This window comes from Oncorhynchus mykiss, chromosome 19 (genome assembly GCF_057628025.1).
Source record: "Oncorhynchus mykiss isolate SJ-2025 chromosome 19, ASM5762802v1, whole genome shotgun sequence".
NCBI lineage: Eukaryota > Metazoa > Chordata > Actinopteri > Salmoniformes > Salmonidae > Oncorhynchus > Oncorhynchus mykiss.
In genome coordinates this window covers 5,987,769-6,007,640 of record NC_143040.1, presented here as the reverse complement: position 1 = coordinate 6,007,640, position 19,872 = coordinate 5,987,769, and the positions used below count along the sequence as shown (strand labels likewise).

The following is a 19,872-nucleotide window of genomic DNA, read 5'->3' as shown; positions in this document are numbered from 1 at the left end:
CTCTATAGGTTCCTGTATCATACTGACCTGTAAATACAACACTGTTCCCTCTATAGGTTCCTGTATCATACTGACCTGTAGATACAACACTGTTCCCTCTATAGGTTCCTGTACTGACCTGTAGATACAACACTGTTCCCTCTATATGTTCCTGTATCGTACTGAGCTGTAGATACAACACTGTTCCCTCTATAGGTTCCTGTATCGTACTGACCTGTAGATACAACACTGTTCCCTCTATAGGTTCCTGTATTGTACTGAGCTGTAGATACAACACTGTTCCGTCTATAGCTTAGTTTATTTCCTGTTTAGAGTCATTGGGCCAGCTGGATCAGTGTCATTGGGCCAGCTGGATCGGTGTCATTGGGCCAGCTGGATCTGTGTCATTGGGCCAGCTGGATCAGTGTCATTGAGCCAGCTGGATCGGTGTCATTGGGCCATCTGGATCAGTGTCATTGGGCCAGCTGGATCGGTGTTATTGGTCCAGCTGGATCGGTGTCATTGGTCCAGCTGGATCAGTGCCATTGTGCCAGCTGGATCAGTGTCATTGGGCCAGCTGGATCAGTGCCATTGTGCCAGCTGGATCGGTGTCATTGGGCCAGCTGGATCGGTTAAGGTTCCCGGTGTTGATTATGGGCACCAAGCATGCTACCTCTACCGTACACCTGTTCTAAGTACAACACAGAAGCTCTCTTGACGTCCCTAACTGTTCTGAAAAGCTTGTAGACCTGCTACAAATGGACAGCGATACATTGGACACAAACAGTTAGGCTACTAGTCTCACGCCCTTCATTCATCCGTTTATCCTTCTTTTTGTCCAGTCATCCATCAGTTCATTCATCCATCCTTCCGTTGATTGATTGATTGATTGATTCATCCCTTTATTTTCTGTTATCTTTCTCAGGAAGAGAAATCTCAGCGTCATTGTTCCAGCGGCAACATGGAGGACGGCGATAAGCTCCTGGCCCCGCCCCCTTCTTTCGGCAGCCATTTTGAGAGGACAATCACTGTTGTCAGGGGCAACCGTAGCCTTGGTATGTTATCGGTGTTTTTCATTGTGGCGGGGTGTCTGTGTGTGTACGTCGTCGGCACGGCGATACTGGGCGGAGAGGAGGAGAAGCTGATAATCGAGGGAAGTCAAAGATTTTTTCAGGAGATGAGGTGAACACTGGTGTTTCTTAATAAGGGAATATCTGTTAAAAGAGCTTATTGAATTTATAAAGTCGTATTGAATTCAATCAATCAAGTTGAAAACGTGAGAGAAAGAGAGAGAAAGAGAGAGAGGAAGAGAGAGAGGAAGAACAGAGAGGAAGAAAGTTGACTTGCACTTTTTATTAAGGGCACCATAGAAAACCCATGTTGTTTACTGTGAAAGAGGGAGTGGACCTCTGAAAACCCATGTTGTTGACTGTGAAAGAGAGAGTGGACCTCTGTTAATTAGAAAACCCATGTTGTTGACTGTGAAAGAGGGAGTGGACCTCTGTTAATTAGAAAACCCATGTTGTTGACTGTGAAAGAGGGAGTGGACCTCTGTTAATTAGAAAACCCATGTTGTTGACTGTGAAAGAGGGAGTGGACCTCTGTTAATTAGAAAACCCATGTTGATTACTGTGAAAGAGTGAGTGGACCTCTGAAAACCCATGTTGTTGACTGTGAAAGAGAGAGTGGACCTCCGTTAATAAGAAAACCCATGTTGTTGACTGTGAAAGAGGGAGTGGACCTCTGTTAATTAGAAAACCCATGTTGTTGACTGTGAAAGAGGGAGTGGACCTCTGTTAATAAGAAAACCCATGTTGTTGACTGTGAAAGAGACAGAAGACCTCTGTTAATAAGAAAACCCATGTTGTTTACTGTGAAAGAGTGAGTGGACCTCTGAAAACCCGTGTTGTTGACTGTGAAAGAGACAGAGAACTGAACCTTTATTTAACTAGGCTACTGGGGAACAGTGGGTTAACTGCCTTGTTCAGGGGCAGAATTATATATTTTTACCTTGTCAGCTCGGGGATTCGACCCAGCAACCTTTGCGGTTACTGGCCCAACACTCTAACTACTAGGCTACCTGCCTCCTCTAACCACTAGGCTACCTGCCTCCTCTAACCACTAGGCTACCTGCCTCCTCTAACCACTAGGCTACCTGCCTCCTCTAACCACTAGGCTACCTGCCTCCTCTAACCACTAGGCTACCTGCCTCCTCTAACCACTAGGCTACCTGCCTCCTCTAACCACTAGGCTACCTGCCTCCTCTAACCACTAGGCTACCTCTCTCCTCTAACCACTAGGCTACCTGCCTCCTCTAACCACTAGGCTACCTCCCTCCTCTAACCACTAGGCTACCTGCCTCCTCTAACCACTAGGCTACCTGTCTCCTCTAACTACTAGGCTACCTGCCTCCTCTAACCACCAGGCTACCTGCCTCCTCTAACCACTAGGCTACCTGCCTCCTCTAACCACTAGGCTACCTGCCTCCTCTAACCACTAGGCTACCTGCCTCCTCTAACCACTAGGCTACCTCCCTCCTCTAACCACTAGGCTACCTGCCTCCTCTAACCACTAGGCTACCTCCCTCCTCTAACCACTAGGCTACCTGCCTCCTCTAACCACTAGGCTACCTGTCTCCTCTAACTACTAGGCTACCTGCCTCCTCTAACCACTAGGCTACCTGCCTCCTCTAACCACTAGGCCACCTGCCTCCTCTAACCACTAGGCTACCTGTCACATTGTCATCATCACTCTAATGACAGGAATGCCAGTGACAACTGTCTGTTTTGTCTCTAGGTTTGTCAGCAACATGGTAGGACTATAGTCATGTTATTGATTTGGTTAATTTGCCATCACTTTAGAGAAGTTCGTTTCCCAGAATCCATTTTTGAATGTATCAGACTTCGGCAGTGTAGTTTGGCTACTTTACTTTGTGTGTGACCATTCAGACCTAGAATGCTTTGTGGAATTATTGTTGGTCCATTTGGGACGACAGAATGTTGTGAGCATATCGTTGTTATTTTAGCACTAAGGTGTGTTTATAATTATTACCTTGCCTGACACCTTACCAACATTAGATGTTCAGGATGACACCAAAGAGATAAAGCTCTACATTTATAACTATATATATATATTTATTACTGTACTGTGTATGGTATGGCTTTGGCAGTTTTGTGTAAACATGTGTTTTTTTTGTGTTGGTGAACTCACCTTTTTGTGAGAACACATTTGAGAAAGTTGTGAGAGATTTGTGAGAATCCTAATTCGTGTTTTGTTTGTTTTGTGGACCCCATCGTTTGTTAGAACACACATTTGTGAGAACACCGTTTATGTGAGAACACCGTTTATGTGAACGTCTCGTTTGGTTTTTAACGCGTAGTTTGCTAAAAAAAAAAGAGACGGTTGTGTGTGTTTGTGTGAGAACATTTGTTAGTCTGTGATGTTTTGTTTCTTGCCTTGGGGAATGCATGGGGGGTGTTGTTTCATGTTTGTTTTGTTTGTGAGAGGTCAAATGCGTGACACTTTAGTTCTTGGTTCGTTTGAGACGGTTTCTTCACAAATGCGTGAAACTGCTTTTTGATTTCTTTGTTTCTGTCTTTGTGGTTTTTGTGGATTCTTACTAGCCTGTTTATTACCTGGAAATGTCTGTCTTAAGGAAAAGCTACAGACAAAAATAAGCGGTTAAACCATGATAGTTAATATGATATTATATTACTCGATGTTATCTTTACAGATTATATATATTTACATTTATATACATTTATATATATTTATATATTTATATATATATTTATATATATTTATATGTATTTATATATATTGTAATACATTGATATATATTTATATACATTTATATATATTTAGATATATATTTATATACATTTATATAATATATACATTTATATATATTTATATACATTTATATATTTATATATATATATATTTATATATATTTATATGTATTTAAATATATTGATATACATTGATATGTATTGATATATATTTATATACATTTATATATATTTATATACATTTATATATATATATATATTTATATACATTTATATACATTTATATATATATTTATATACATTTATATATATATATATATATATATATATTTATATACATTTATATACATTTATATATATATTTATATACATTTATATATATATATATATACATTTATATATATATATATATATTTATATACAGTTGCTGTGAAGGAAAGTGCTGTCTGTTCGTGTACCTATCAGACCTTTCACTGTAGCGTCGCTCAGAGGTCAATAACTGTGATTGTCTATGTGGCTGTAACCCATATGCACTATGATTGTATTGTAATTTGAATGTAATGAGAGAAGAAATATTTTAAAAAATCAATAAACTATATATTTTAAACATACATAAAACGTCATTTATTTTTGATCTAACTTCAAATTGTGTACGCTCATAGTGTGTTGGTGTGGTCCCTTGGTGTAGATGTGATCTGATTAGTGTGTAGTCCTAATGCACTCCTCCGCAAGTTTGTGTTTCCCGTTGTATGTGTGTGTGTGTGTGTGTGTGTGTGTGTGTTATCCTTGCTGAATACTAGATAGCCAATGCAAGCCTCTTAAAGCCATGTTTGTGTGCAACTGTGTTTGTTTAATCTTCCTAGCACCCTTTTTGTACCTGTGCCACTGAGGTGTGTGTATCTGTCTGCGTGTGTGTGCGTGTGTGTGCGTGTGTGTGTGTGCGTGTGTGTGTGTGTGCACGCTAGCCGTCTGTCAGTGTTGGCATTAGTTCAATGTTGGGGGTTAACCCACCAGTCACCTGTTCCCCACCTCCTCCCTGTATGTGTGTGTCTGTGACTGCAGACGGATGGGGGATGTGTGTGTGTGTGTGTGTGTGTGTCTGTCTGTGAGCGCAGACGGATGGGGGATGTGTGTGTCCTTGTACAACGAGTTGGCCCAATTCACTCAGAACATTACCTCTGTTATTGGGGGTGAAACCCCACTGTGGGGTCACTCAGAACATTACCTCTGTTATTGGAGGTGAAACCCCACTGTGGGGACACTCAGAACATTACCTCTGTTATTGGGGGTGAAACCCCACTGTGGGGGCACTCAGAACATTACCTCTGTTATTGGGGGTGAAACCCCACTGTGGGGTCACTCAGAACATTACCTCTGTTATTGAGGGTAAAACCCCACTGTGGGGGCACTCAGAACATTACCTCTGTTATTGGGGGTGAAACCCCACTGTGGGGACACTCAGAACATTACCTCTGTTATTGGGGGTGAAACCCCACTGTGGGGACACTCAGCACATTACCTCTGTTATTGGGGGTGAAACCCCACTGTGGGGTCACTCAGAACATTACCTCTGTTATTGGGGGTGAAACCCCACTGTGGGGTCACTCAGAACATTACCTCTGTTATTGAGGGTAAAACCCCACTGTGGGGGCACTCAGAACATTACCTCTGTTATTGAGGGTAAAACCCCACTGTGGGGGCACTCAGAACATTACCTCTGTTATTGGGGGTGAAACCCCACTGTGGGGACACTCAGAACATTACCTCTGTTATTGGGGGTGAAACCCCACTGTGGGGACACTCAGAACATTACCTCTGTTATTGGGGGTGAAACCCCACTGTGGGGTCACTCAGAACATTACCTCTGTTATTGAGGGTAAAACCCCACTGTGGGGGCACTCAGAACATTACCTCTGTTATTGGGGGTGAAACCCCACTGTGGGGACACTCAGAACATTACCTCTGTTATTGGAGGTGAAACCCCACTGTGGGGGCACTCAGAACATTACCTCTGTTATTGGGGGTAAAACCCCACTGTGGGGGCACTCAGAACATTACCTCTGTTATTGACACTATCAGAGGTGTCAGCTGTGTTAAAACAATAACACTATCAGAGGTGTCAGCAGTGTTAAAACAATAACACTATATGAGGTGTCAGCTGTGTTAAAACAATAACACTATATGAGGTGTCAGCTGTGTTAAAACCAGGTAAATTGAGGAGAACATTCTCTCTTTTTTAAAAGCTATAATGACATGACCTGAGTGTGACTACAGGTATATGTGTTGTAGTGTAACTACAGGTATATGTGTTGTAGCGTGACTACAGGTATATGTGTTGTAGTGTAACTACAGGTATATGTGTTGTAGTGTGTTGTAGTGTAAATACAGGTATATGTGTTGTAGTGTAACTACAGGTATATGTGTTGTAGTGTGTTGTAGTGTAACTACAGGTATATGTGTTGTAGTGTGTTGTAGTGTAACTACAGGTTTATGTGTTGTAGTGTAACTACAGGTATATGTGTTGTAATGTAACTACAGGTATATGTGTTGTAGTGTAACTACAGGTATATGTGTTGTAGTGTAACTACAGGTATATGTGTTGTAGTGTAACTACAGGTATATGTGTTGTAGTGTAACTACAGGTATATGTGTTGTAGTGTAACTACAGGTATATGTGTTGTAGTGTAACTACAGGTATATGTGTTGTAGTGTGTTGTAGTGTAACTACAGGTATATGTGTTGTAGTGTGACTACAGGTATATGTGTTGTAGTGTAACTACAGGTATATGTGTTGTAGTGTGACTACAGGTATATGTGTTGTAGTGTAACTACAGGTATATGTGTTGTAGTGTGTTGTAGTGTGACTACAGGTATATGTGTTGTAGTGTGTTGTAGTGTAACTACAGGTATATGTGTTGTAGTGTGACTACAGGTATATGTGTTGTAGTGTGTTGTAGTGTAACTACAGGTATATGTGTTGTAGTGTAACTACAGGTATATGTGTTGTAGTGTGTTGTAGTGTAACTACAGGTATATGTGTTGTAGTGTGACTACAGGTATATGTGTTGTAGTGTGTTGTAGTGTAACTACAGGTATATGTGTTGTAGTGTGACTACAGGTATATGTGTTGTAGTGTGTTGTAGTGTAACTACAGGTATATGTGTTGTAGTGTAACTACAGGTATATGTGTTGTAGTGTGACTACAGGTATATGTGTTGTAGTGTAACTACAGGTATATGTGTTGTAGTGTGACTACAGGTATATGTGTTGTAGTGTGACTACAGGTATATGTGTTGTAGTGTGACTACAGGTATATGTGTTGTAATGTAACTACAGGTATATGTGTTGTAGTGTAACTACAGGTATATGTGTTGTAGTGTGTTGTAGTGTGACTACAGGTATATGTGTTGTAGTGTAACTACAGGTATATGTGTTGTAGTGTAACTACAGGTATATGTGTTGTAGTGTGACTACAGGTATATGTGTTGTAGTGTAACTACAGGTATATGTGTTGTAGTGTGACTACAGGTATATGTGTTGTAGTGTAACTACAGGTATATGTGTTGTAGTGTAACTACAGGTATATGTGTTGTAGTGTAACTACAGGTATATGTGTTGTAGTGTGACTACAGGTATATGTGTTGTAATGTGACTACAGGTATATGTGTTGTAGTGTAACTACAGGTATATGTGTTGTAGTGTAACTACAGGTATATGTGTTGTAGTGTAACTACAGGTATATGTGTTGTAGTGTGACTACAGGTATATGTGTTGTAATGTAACTACAGGTATATGTGTTGTAGTGTAACTACAGGTATATGTGTTGTAGTGTGTTGTAGTGTAACTACAGGTATATGTGTTGTAGTGTGTTGTAGTGTAACTACAGGTATATGTGTTGTAATGTAACTACAGGTATATGTGTTGTAGTGTAACTACAGGTATATGTGTTGTAGTGTAACTACAGGTATATGTGTTGTAGTGTGACTACAGGTAAATGTGTTGTAGTGTGTTGTAGTGTAACTACAGGTATATGTGTTGTAGTGTGACTACAGGTATATGTGTTGTAGTGTAACTACAGGTATATGTGTTGTAGTGTAACTACAGGTATATGTGTTGTAGTGTAACTACAGGTATATGTGTTGTAGTGTGACTACAGGTATATGTGTTGTAGTGTGTTGTAGTGTAACTACAGGTATATGTGTTGTAATGTAACTACAGGTATATGTGTTGTAGTGTAACTACAGGTATATGTGTTGTAGTGTAACTACAGGTATATGTGTTGTAGTGTGACTACAGGTAAATGTGTTGTAGTGTGTTGTAGTGTAACTACAGGTATATGTGTTGTAGTGTGACTACAGGTATATGTGTTGTAGTGTGTTGTAGTGTGACTACAGGTATATGTGTTGTAGTGTGACTACAGGTATATGTGTTGTAGTGTGTTGTAGTGTGACTACATGTATATGTGTTGTAGTGTAACTACAGGTAAATGTGTTGTAGTGTGTTGTAGTGTAACTACAGGTATATGTGTTGTAGTGTGACTACAGGTATATGTGTTGTAGTGTGTTGTAGTGTGACTACAGGTATATGTGTTGTAGTGTGTTGTAGTGTAACTACAGGTATATGTGTTGTAGTGTAACTACAGGTATATGTGTTGTAGTGTGTTGTAGTGTAACTACAGGTATATGTGTTGTAATGTAACTACAGGTATATGTGTTGTAGTGTAACTACAGGTATATGTGTTGTAGTGTAACTACAGGTATATGTGTTGTAGTGTGTTGTAGTGTAACTACAGGTATATGTGTTGTAGTGTGTTGTAGTGTAACTACAGGTATATGTGTTGTAGTGTGTTGTAGTGTGACTACAGGTATATGTGTTGTAATGTGACTACAGGTATATGTGTTGTAGTGTAACTACAGGTATATGTGTTGTAGTGTGACTACAGGTAAATGTGTTGTAGTGTGTTGTAGTGTGACTACAGGTATATGTGTTGTAGTGTAACTACAGGTATATGTGTTGTAGTGTAACTACAGGTTTATGTGTTGTAGTGTAACTACAGGTATATGTGTTGTAGTGTAACTACAGGTATATGTGTTGTAGTGTGACTACAGGTATATGTGTTGTAGTGTGTTGTAGTGTGACTACAGGTATATGTGTTGTAGTGTGTTGTAGTGTAACTACAGGTATATGTGTTGTAATGTAACTACAGGTATATGTGTTGTAGTGTAACTACAGGTATATGTGTTGTAGTGTAACTACAGGTATATGTGTTGTAGTGTAACTACAGGTATATGTGTTGTAGTGTGTTGTAGTGTAACTACAGGTATATGTGTTGTAGTGTAACTACAGGTATATGTGTTGTAGTGTAACTACAGGTATATGTGTTGTAGTGTAACTACAGGTATATGTGTTGTAATGTGTTGTAATGTGACTACAGGTATATGTGTTGTAATGTGTTGTAGTGTGACTACAGGTAAATGTGTTGTAGTGTGTTGTAGTGTAACTACAGGTATATGTGTTGTAGTGTAACTACAGGTATATGTGTTGTAGTGTGTTGTAGTGTAACTACAGGTATATGTGTTGTAGTGTGTTGTAGTGTAACTACAGGTATATGTGTTGTAGTGTGTTGTAGTGTAACTACAGGTATATGTGTTGTAGTGTAACTACAGGTATATGTGTTGTAGTGTAACTACAGGTATATGTGTTGTAGTGTAACTACAGGTATATGTGTTGTAGTGTGTTGTAGTGTAACTACAGGTATATGTGTTGTAGTGTGTTGTAGTGTAACTACAGGTATATGTGTTGTAATGTGACTACAGGTATATGTGTTGTAGTGTGTTGTAGTGTAACTACAGGTATATGTGTTGTAGTGTGTTGTAGTGTAACTACAGGTATATGTGTTGTAGTGTAACTACAGGTATATGTGTTGTAGTGTAACTACAGGTATATGTGTTGTAGTGTAACTACAGGTATATGTGTTGTAATGTGTTGTAATGTGACTACAGGTATATGTGTTGTAATGTGTTGTAATGTGACTACAGGTATATATATATATATGTGTGTGTGTGTTAACAGGCCTGACAGTGAGTGTTACTACAGGTACAGTGCCTTGCGAAAGTATTCGGCCCCCTTGAACTTTGCGACCATTTGCCACATTTCAGGCTTCAAACATAAAGATATAAAACTGTATTTTTTTGTGAAGAATCAACAACAAGTGGGACACAATCATGAAGTGGAACGACATTTATTGGATATTTCAAACTTTTTTAACAAATCAAAAACTGAAAAATTGGGCGTGCAAAATTATTCAGCCCCTTTACTTTCAGTGCAGCAAACTCTCTCCAGAAGTTCAGTGAGGATCTCTGAATGATCCAATGTTGACCTAAATGACTAATGATGATAAATACAATCCACCTGTGTGTAATCAAGTCTCCGTATAAATGCACCTGCACTGTGATAGTCTCAGAGGTCCGTTAAAAGCGCAGAGAGCATCATGAAGAACAAGGAACACACCAGGCAGGTCCGAGATACTGTTGTGAAGAAGTTTAAAGCCGGATTTGGATACAAAAAGATTTCCCAAGCTTTAAACATCCCAATCAGCACTGTGCAAGCGATAATATTGAAATGGAAGGAGTATCAGACCACTGCAAATCTACCAAGACCTGGCCGTCCCTCTAAACTTTCAGCTCATACAAGGAGAAGACTGATCAGAGATGCAGCCAAGAGGCCCATGATCACTCTGGATGAACTGCAGAGATCTACAGCTGAGGTGGGAGACTCTGTCCATAGGACAACAATCAGTCGTATATTGCACAAATCTGGCCTTTATGGAAGAGTGGCAAGAAGAAAGCCATTTCTTAAAGATATCCATAAAAAGTGTTGTTTAAAGTTTACCACAATCCACCTGGGAGACACACCAAACATGTGGAAGAAGGTGCTCTGGTCAGATGAAAGCAAAATTGAACTTTTTGGCAACAATGCAAAACGTTATGTTTGGCGTAAAAGCAACACAGCTCATCACCCTGAACACACCATCCCCACTGTCAAACATGGTGGTGGCAGCATCATGGTTTGGGCCTGATGGGAAGATGGATGGAGCCAAATACAGGACCATTCTGGAAGAAAACCTGATGGAGTCTGCAAAAGACCTGAGACTGGGACGGAGATTTGTCTTCCAACAAGACATTGATCCAAAACATAAAGCAAAATCTACAATGTAATGGTTCAAAAATAAACATATGCAGGTGTTAGAATGGCCAAGTCAAAGTCCAGACCTGAATCCAATCGAGTGGGAATCTGTGGAAAGAACTGAAAACTGCTGTTCACAAATGTTCTCCATCCAACCTCACTGAGCTCGAGCTGTTTTGCAAGGAGGAATGGGAAAAAATGTCAGTCTCTCGATGTGCAAAACTGATAGAGACATACCCCAAGCGACTTACAGCTGTAATCGCAGCAAAAGGTGGCGCTACAAAGTATTATCTTAAGGGGGCTGAATAATTTTGCACGCCCAATTTTTCAGTTTTTGATTTGTTAAAAAAGTTTGAAATATCCAATAAATGTCGTTCCACTTCATGATTGTGTCCCACTTGTTGTTGATTCTTCACAAAAAAATACAGTTTTATATCTTTATGTTTGAAGCCTGAAATGTGGCAAAAGGTCTCAAAGTTCAAGGGGGCCGAATACTTTCGCAAGGCACTGTATGTATGTGTGTGTGTGTTAACAGGCCTGACAGTGAGTGTTACTACAGGTGTATGTGTGTGTGTGTTAACAGGCCTGACAGTGAGTGCTATGAAGGATGGCTCAGGGATGTTGATCCGGTCAGTGGTCCGTGGAGGGTCTGTCTGTCAGGACGGGAGGCTGGGCGTCGGGGACACTATCCTGGCTGTTAACGGAGAACCCACCACCAACCTGACCAACGCTATGTGCAGAGCCATGCTGCGGAGACACTCTGTTATAGGTTCAGATATGAGGTAACACACACCTACAGTCTACTGTATATATAGACATTCACACCAGCAACCAACCTGACCAACGCTATGTGCAGAGCCATGCTGAGGAGACACTCTGTTATAGGTTCAGATATGAGGTAACACACACCTACAGTCTACTGTATATATAGACATTCACACCAGCCACCAACCTGACCTGACCAACACTGTGGCTGGAGTCGTGATGCAGAGGAGTTCTGTTATAGGTCCAGATAGGAGTTGACCAGGACACACCCTCAGAACCAAAATGCTGAATCCAAACTCTCCTGTCTTTCCTAGTCCTTTAATGTCCAGTATCCTTTAATGTCCAGTATCCTTTAATGTCCAGTATCCTTTAATATCCAGTATCCTTTAATATCCTTTAATATCCTTCAATGTCCAGTATCCTTTAATATCCAGTATCCTTTAATATCCTTTAATATCTAGTATCCTTTAATATCCTTTAATATCTAGTATCCTTTAATATCCAGTATCCTTTAATATCCTTTAATATCCAGTATCCTTTAATATCCTTTAATGTCCAGTATCCTTTAATGTCCAGTATCCTTTAATATCCTTTAATATCCTTCAATGTCCAGTATCCTTTAATATCCAGTATCCTTTAATATCCTTTAATATCTAGTATCCTTTAATATCCTTTAATATCTAGTATCCTTTAATATCCAGTATCCATTAATATCCTTTAATATCCAGTATCCTTTAATATCCTTTAATGTCCAGTATCCTTTAATATCCAGTATCCTTTAATGTCCAGTATCCTTTAATATCCAGTATCCTTTAATATCCTTTAATGTCCAGTATCCTTTAATATCCTTTAATATCCAGTATCCTTTAATATCCTTTAATATCCAGTATCCTTTAATATCCTTTAATGTCCAGTATCCTTTAATATCCAGTATCCTTTAATATCCTTTAATATCCAGTATCCTTTAATATCCAGTATCCTTTAATATCCAGTATCCTTTAATATCCAGTATCCTTTAATAGCAAGTATCCTTTAATATCCTTTAATGTCGTCAAGTATCCTTTAATGTCCAGTATCCTTTAATATCCACTATCATTTAATATCCAGTATCCTTTAATATCCTTTAATATCCTTTAATGTCCAGTATCCTTTAATATCCTTTAATATCCAGTATCCTTTAATATCCAGTATCCTTTAATATCCTTTAATATCCAGTATCCTTTAATATCCTTTAATATCCAGTATCCTTTAATATCCAGTATCCTTTAATGTCCAGTATCCTTTAATATCCTTTAATATCCAGTATCCTTTAATATCCTTTAATATCCAGTATCCTTTAATATCCAGTATCCTTTAATATCCAGTATCCTTTTATATCCGGTATCCTTTAATATCCTTTAATATCCAGTATCCTTTAATATCCAGTATCCTTTAATGTCCAGTATCCTTTAATGTCCAGTATCCTTTAATATCCAGTATCCTTTAATATCTAGTATCCTTTAATATCCAGTATTATTTAATGTCCTGTATCCTTTAATATCCAGTATCCTTTAATATCCTTTAATATCCAGTATCCTTTAATATCCTTTAATATCCAGTATCCTTTAATGTCCAGTATCCTTTAATGTCCAGTATCCTTTAATGTCCTTTAATGTCCAGTATCCTTTAATATCCAGTATCCTTTAATATCCAGTATCCTTTAATGTCCAGTATCCTTTAATATCCTTTAATGTCCAGTATCCTTTAATATCCTTTATTATCCAGTATCCTTTAATATCCAGTATCCTTTAATATCCAGTATCCTTTAATATCCTTTAATATCCTTTAATATCCAGTATCTTTTAATATCCAGTATCCTTTAATGTCCAGTATCCTTTAATGTCCAGTATCCTTTAATGTCCAGTATCCTTTAATATCCAGTATCCTTTAATGTTCAGTATCCTTTAATATCCAGTATCCTTTAATATCCAGTATCCTTTAATATCCTTTAATATCCAGTATCCTTTAATATACAGTATCCTTTAATATCCAGTATCCTTTAATATCCAGTATCCTTTAATATCCAGTATCCTTTAATGTCCAGTATCCTTTAATATCCTTTAATGTCCAGTATCCTTTAATATCCTTTATTATCCAGTATCCTTTAATATCCAGTATCCTTTAATATCCAGTATCCTTTAATATCCTTTAATATCCTTTAATGTCCAGTATCCTTTAATATCCTTTAACATCCAGGATCCTTTAATATCCAGTATCCTTTAATATCCAGTATCCTTTAATGTCCAGTATCCTTTAATATCCTTTAATATCCAGTATCCTTTAATATCCTTTAATATCCAGTATCCTTTAATATCCAGTATCCTATAATATCATTTAATATCCTTTAATGTCCAGTATCCTTTAATATCCTTTAATATCCAGTATCCTTTAATGTCCAGTATCCTTTAATGTCCAGTATCCTTTAATGTCCAGTATCCTTTAATGTCCAATATCCTTTAATATCCAGTATCCTTTAATATCAAGTATCCTTTAATATCCTTTAATGTCGTCAAGTATCCTTTAATGTCCAGTATCCTTTAATATCCAGTATCATTTAATATCCAGTATCCTTTAATATCCTTTAATATCATTTAATGTCCAGTATCCTTTAATATCCTTTAATATCCAGTATCCTTTAATATCCAGTATCCTTTAATATCCTTTAATATCCAGTATCCTTTAATATCCTTTAATATCCAGTATCCTTTAATATCCAGTATCCTTTAATGTCCAGTATCCTTTAATATCCTTTAATATCCAGTATCCTTTAATATCCTTTACTATCCAGTATCCTTTAATATCCAGTATCCTTTAATATCCAGTATCCTTTTATATCCGGTATCCTTTAATATCCTTTAATATCCAGTATCCTTTAATATCCAGTATCCTTTAATGTCCAGTATCCTTTAATGTCCAGTATCCTTTAATATCCAGTATCCTTTAATATCTAGTATCCTTTAATATCCAGTATCATTTAATGTCCTGTATCCTTTAATATCCAGTATCCTTTAATGTCCAGTATCCTTTAATGTCCAGTATCCTTTAATGTCCAGTATCCTTTAATATCCAGTATCCTTTAATATCCTTTAATATCCTTCAATGTCCAGTATCCTTTAATATCCAGTATCCTTTAATATCCTTTAATATCTAGTATCCTTTAATATCCTTTAATATCTAGTATCCTTTAATATCCAGTATCCTTTAATATCCTTTAATATCCAGTATCCTTTAATATCCTTTAATGTCCAGTATCCTTTAATGTCCAGTATCCTTTAATATCCTTTAATATCCTTCAATGTCCAGTATCCTTTAATATCCAGTATCCTTTAATATCCTTTAATATCTAGTATCCTTTAATATCCTTTAATATCTAGTATCCTTTAATATCCAGTATCCATTAATATCCTTTAATATCCAGTATCCTTTAATATCCTTTAATGTCCAGTATCCTTTAATATCCAGTATCTTTTAATGTCCAGTATCCTTTAATATCCAGTATCCTTTAATATCCTTTAATGTCCAGTATCCTTTAATATCCTTTAATATCCAGTATCCTTTAATATCCTTTAATATCCAGTATCCTTTAATATCCTTTAATGTCCAGTATCCTTTAATATCCAGTATCCTTTAATATCCTTTAATATCCAGTATCCTTTAATATCCAGTATCCTTTAATATCCAGTATCCTTTAATATCCAGTATCCTTTAATAGCAAGTATCCTTTAATATCCTTTAATGTCGTCAAGTATCCTTTAATGTCCAGTATCCTTTAATATCCAGTATCATTTAATATCCAGTATCCTTTAATATCCTTTAATATCCTTTAATGTCCAGTATCCTTTAATATCCTTTAATATCCAGTATCCTTTAATATCCAGTATCCTTTAATATCCTTTAATATCCAGTATCCTTTAATATCCTTTAATATCCAGTATCCTTTAATATCCAGTATCCTTTAATGTCCAGTATCCTTTAATATCCTTTAATATCCAGTATCCTTTAATATCCTTTAATATCCAGTATCCTTTAATATCCAGTATCCTTTAATATCCAGTATCCTTTTATATCCGGTATCCTTTAATATCCTTTAATATCCAGTATCCTTTAATATCCAGTATCCTTTAATGTCCAGTATCCTTTAATGTCCAGTATCCTTTAATATCCAGTATCCTTTAATATCTAGTATCCTTTAATATCCAGTATTATTTAATGTCCTGTATCCTTTAATATCCAGTATCCTTTAATATCCTTTAATATCCAGTATCCTTTAATATCCTTTAATATCCAGTATCCTTTAATGTCCAGTATCCTTTAATGTCCAGTATCCTTTAATGTCCTTTAATGTCCAGTATCCTTTAATATCCAGTATCCTTTAATATCCAGTATCCTTTAATGTCCAGTATCCTTTAATATCCTTTAATGTCCAGTATCCTTTAATATCCTTTATTATCCAGTATCCTTTAATATCCAGTATCCTTTAATATCCAGTATCCTTTAATATCCTTTAATATCCTTTAATATCCAGTATCTTTTAATATCCAGTATCCTTTAATGTCCAGTATCCTTTAATGTCCAGTATCCTTTAATGTCCAGTATCCTTTAATATCCAGTATCCTTTAATGTTCAGTATCCTTTAATATCCAGTATCCTTTAATATCCAGTATCCTTTAATATCCTTTAATATCCAGTATCCTTTAATATACAGTATCCTTTAATATCCAGTATCCTTTAATATCCAGTATCCTTTAATATCCAGTATCCTTTAATGTCCAGTATCCTTTAATATCCTTTAATGTCCAGTATCCTTTAATATCCTTTATTATCCAGTATCCTTTAATATCCAGTATCCTTTAATATCCAGTATCCTTTAATATCCTTTAATATCCTTTAATGTCCAGTATCCTTTAATATCCTTTAATATCCAGGATCCTTTAATATCCAGTATCCTTTAATATCCAGTATCCTTTAATGTCCAGTATCCTTTAATATCCTTTAATATCCTTTAATGTCCAGTATCCTTTAATATCCTTTAATATCCAGTATCCTTTAATATCCAGTATCCTATAATATCATTTAATATCCTTTAATGTCCAGTATCCTTTAATATCCTTTAATATCCAGTATCCTTTAATGTCCAGTATCCTTTAATGTCCAGTATCCTTTAATGTCCAGTATCCTTTAATGTCCAGTATCCTTTAATATCCAGTATCCTTTAATGTCCAGTATCCTTTAATATCCAGTATCCTTTAATATCCAGTATCCTTTAATATCCTTTAATATCCAGTATCCTTTGATATCCAGTATCCTTTAATATTCTTTAATGTCCAGTATCATTTAATATCCTTTAATATCCAGTATCCTTTAATATCCAGTATCCTTTAATATCTGGTATCCTTTAATATCCAGTATCCTTTAATATCCAGTATTCTTTAATATCCTTTAATATCCAGTATCCTTTAATATCCAGTATCCTTTAATATCCTTTAATATCCAGTATCCTTTAATATCCTTTAATATCCAGTATCCTTTAATATCCAGTATCCTTTGATATCTAGTATCCTTTAATATCCAGTATCCTTTAATATCCTTTAATATCCAGTATCCTTTAATATAATTTAATATCCAGTATCCTTTAATATCCAGTATCCTTTAATATCCATTATCCTTTAATATCCAGTATCCTTTAATATCCATTATCCTTAAATATACATTATCCTTTAATATCCAGTATCCTTTAATATTCATTATCCTTTAATATCCATTATCCTTTAATATCCAGTATCCTTTAATATCCAGTATCCTTTAATATCCAGTATCCTTTAATATCCAGTATCCTTTAATATCTAGTATCCTTTAATATCTAGTATCCTTTAATATCCAGTATCCTTTAATATCCTTTAATATCCAGTATCCTTTAATATCCAGTATCCTTTAATATCCAGTATCATTTAATATCCAGTATCCTTTAATATCCAGTATCCTTTAATATCTAGTATCCTTTAATATCTAGTATCCTTTAATATCCAGTATCCTTTAATATCCTTTAATATCCAGTATCATTTAATATCCAGTATCCTTTAATATCCAGTATCCTTTAATATCTAGTATCCTTTAATATCTAGTATCCTTTAATATCTAGTATCCTTTAATATCCAGTATCCTTTAATATCCTTTAATGTCCAGTATCCTTTAATATCCTTTAATGTCCAGTATCCTTTAATATCCATTAATATCCTTTAATATCCAGTATCCTTTAATATCCTTTAATATCCTTTAATGTCCAGTATCCTTTAATATCCATTAATATCCTTTAATATCCAGTATCCTTTAATATCCTTTAATATCCTTTAATGTCCAGTATCCTTTAATATCCATTAATATCCTTTAATATCCAGTATCCTTTAATATCCTTTAATATCCAGTATCCTTTAATGTCCAGTATCCTTTAATATCCTTTAATATCCAGTATCCTTTAATATCCAGTATCCTTTAATATCCTTTAATATCCAGTATCCTTTAATATCCTTTAATATCCAGTATCCTTTCATGTCCAGTATCCTTTAATATCCTTTAATATACAGTATCCTTTAATATCCAGTATCCTTTAATATCCAGTATCCTTTAATATCCTTTAATATCCAGTATCCTTTAATATCCTTTAATATCCAGTATCCTTTAATATCCTTTAATATACAGTATCCTTTAATTTCCAGTATCCTTTAATGTCCAGTATCCTTTAATTAATATCCTTTAATATCCAATATCCTTTAATATCCAGTATCCTTTAATATCCAGTATCCTTTAATGTCCAGTATCCTTTAATATCCTTTAATATCCTTTAATATCCAGTATCCTTTAATGTCCAGTATCCTTTAATATCCAGTATCCTTTATTAATATCCTTTAATGTCCTTTAATATCCAGTATCCTTTAATATCCAGAATCCTTTAATGTCCAGTATCCTTTAATATCCAGTATCCTTTAATATCCAGTATCCTATAATATCCAGTATCCTTTATTGTCCAGTATGAATCATCATAATTTCAATATGTTTGTAATGATCAGCTCCATTATTGTCTAGTTTTTAACTATCTTAGGACTTTTGTCTAAATGACACAAACACAGACACATACCTACATTAACTACGTCTCTCTCTATCAACTCACTCGCTCATCCCTCTCTCTTTCTTTCTTTCTCTCTCTCTCTCTCTCTCTCTCTCTCTCTCTCTCTCTCTCTCTCTCTCTCTCTCTCTCTCTCTCTCTCTTTATTTTACCTTTCACTCCACAGTGTGACATTCATCCCTTCGTTTCTGGTAGAGGAGCACCGTGCCTCTATGGCCCAGCAGCCTCTGTCATCCATCATGGTGGACGGCCCCTCACCCTGCCCCCTGACACCCTCCCCTACCCCTGCTGGAGGTCCGACCCCTTCCCCTACCCCTCCTGGAGGTCTGACCCCTTCCCCTACCCCTCCTGGAGGTCTGACCCCTTCCCCTACCCCTCCTGGAGGTCTGACCCCTTCCCCTACCCCTCCTGGAGGTCTGACCCCTTCCCCTACTCCCCCTGGAGGTCTAACCCCTTCCCCTACCCCTCCTGGAGCCCCAGATACAGCCTCAACAGTCCCAACTCCAGGTCCAGCTACAGCCCCAAGGCCTCAAGGCCCTTCTCTACCCAGACCTGTAGTATCAGCTACAAGTACAGCTCCAGCCTCAACGCCAACCAAAGGCCCACCCAGACCCCCACCCCCAGACAAGAGGTAAGATCCCGTCTTGAAACTGAAACAAATAACAATAAACATAAAGCCCTAACTCCAACCCTAACCTCAACCCTTACCCTAGCTCTAGCCTCAACCCTTACCCCAGCTCTAGCGTCAACCCCGGCCTCGGTCTCTCAGCCACAGCTCCAATCCAAAGGTAAGCTTCCAACCCTATCTCAAACCCTTGCTTGCTCGAGCGCTTTCTCCAGCCTCAACCCTACACTGACTCTTAAAGCTCCTTTCTTCAACCTCAACCCTACACTGAGTCTTAAAGCTACACCTCAACCCTACACTGAGTCTTAATGCTCCACCTCAACCCTACACTGAGCCTTATAGCTCCACCTCAACCCTACACTGAGTCT

The 19,872-nt window shown here is 36.9% G+C and overlaps 1 protein-coding gene across 5 annotated transcripts in view; it reads left to right on the top strand.

Annotated features, from left to right (window-relative positions):
• The window catches only part of LOC110517093 (multiple PDZ domain protein), a 135,084-nt gene that overhangs the window by 71,244 nt on the left and 43,968 nt on the right, over positions 1–19,872 (top strand). For 4 of the 5 annotated variants that reach the window (XM_090209960.1, XM_090209958.1, XM_090209959.1 and 1 more), the window contains 3 exons: positions 905–1,034; positions 11,539–11,737; positions 19,046–19,510. In XM_090209960.1, the coding sequence (XP_090066086.1) occupies positions 905–1,034; positions 11,539–11,737; positions 19,046–19,510 (794 nt within the window). Of the gene's footprint in view, positions 1–904; positions 1,035–11,538; positions 11,738–11,784; positions 11,854–19,045; positions 19,511–19,872 lie in introns of those variants that run through there. The other variant, XM_090209961.1, reaches the window with a different exon arrangement.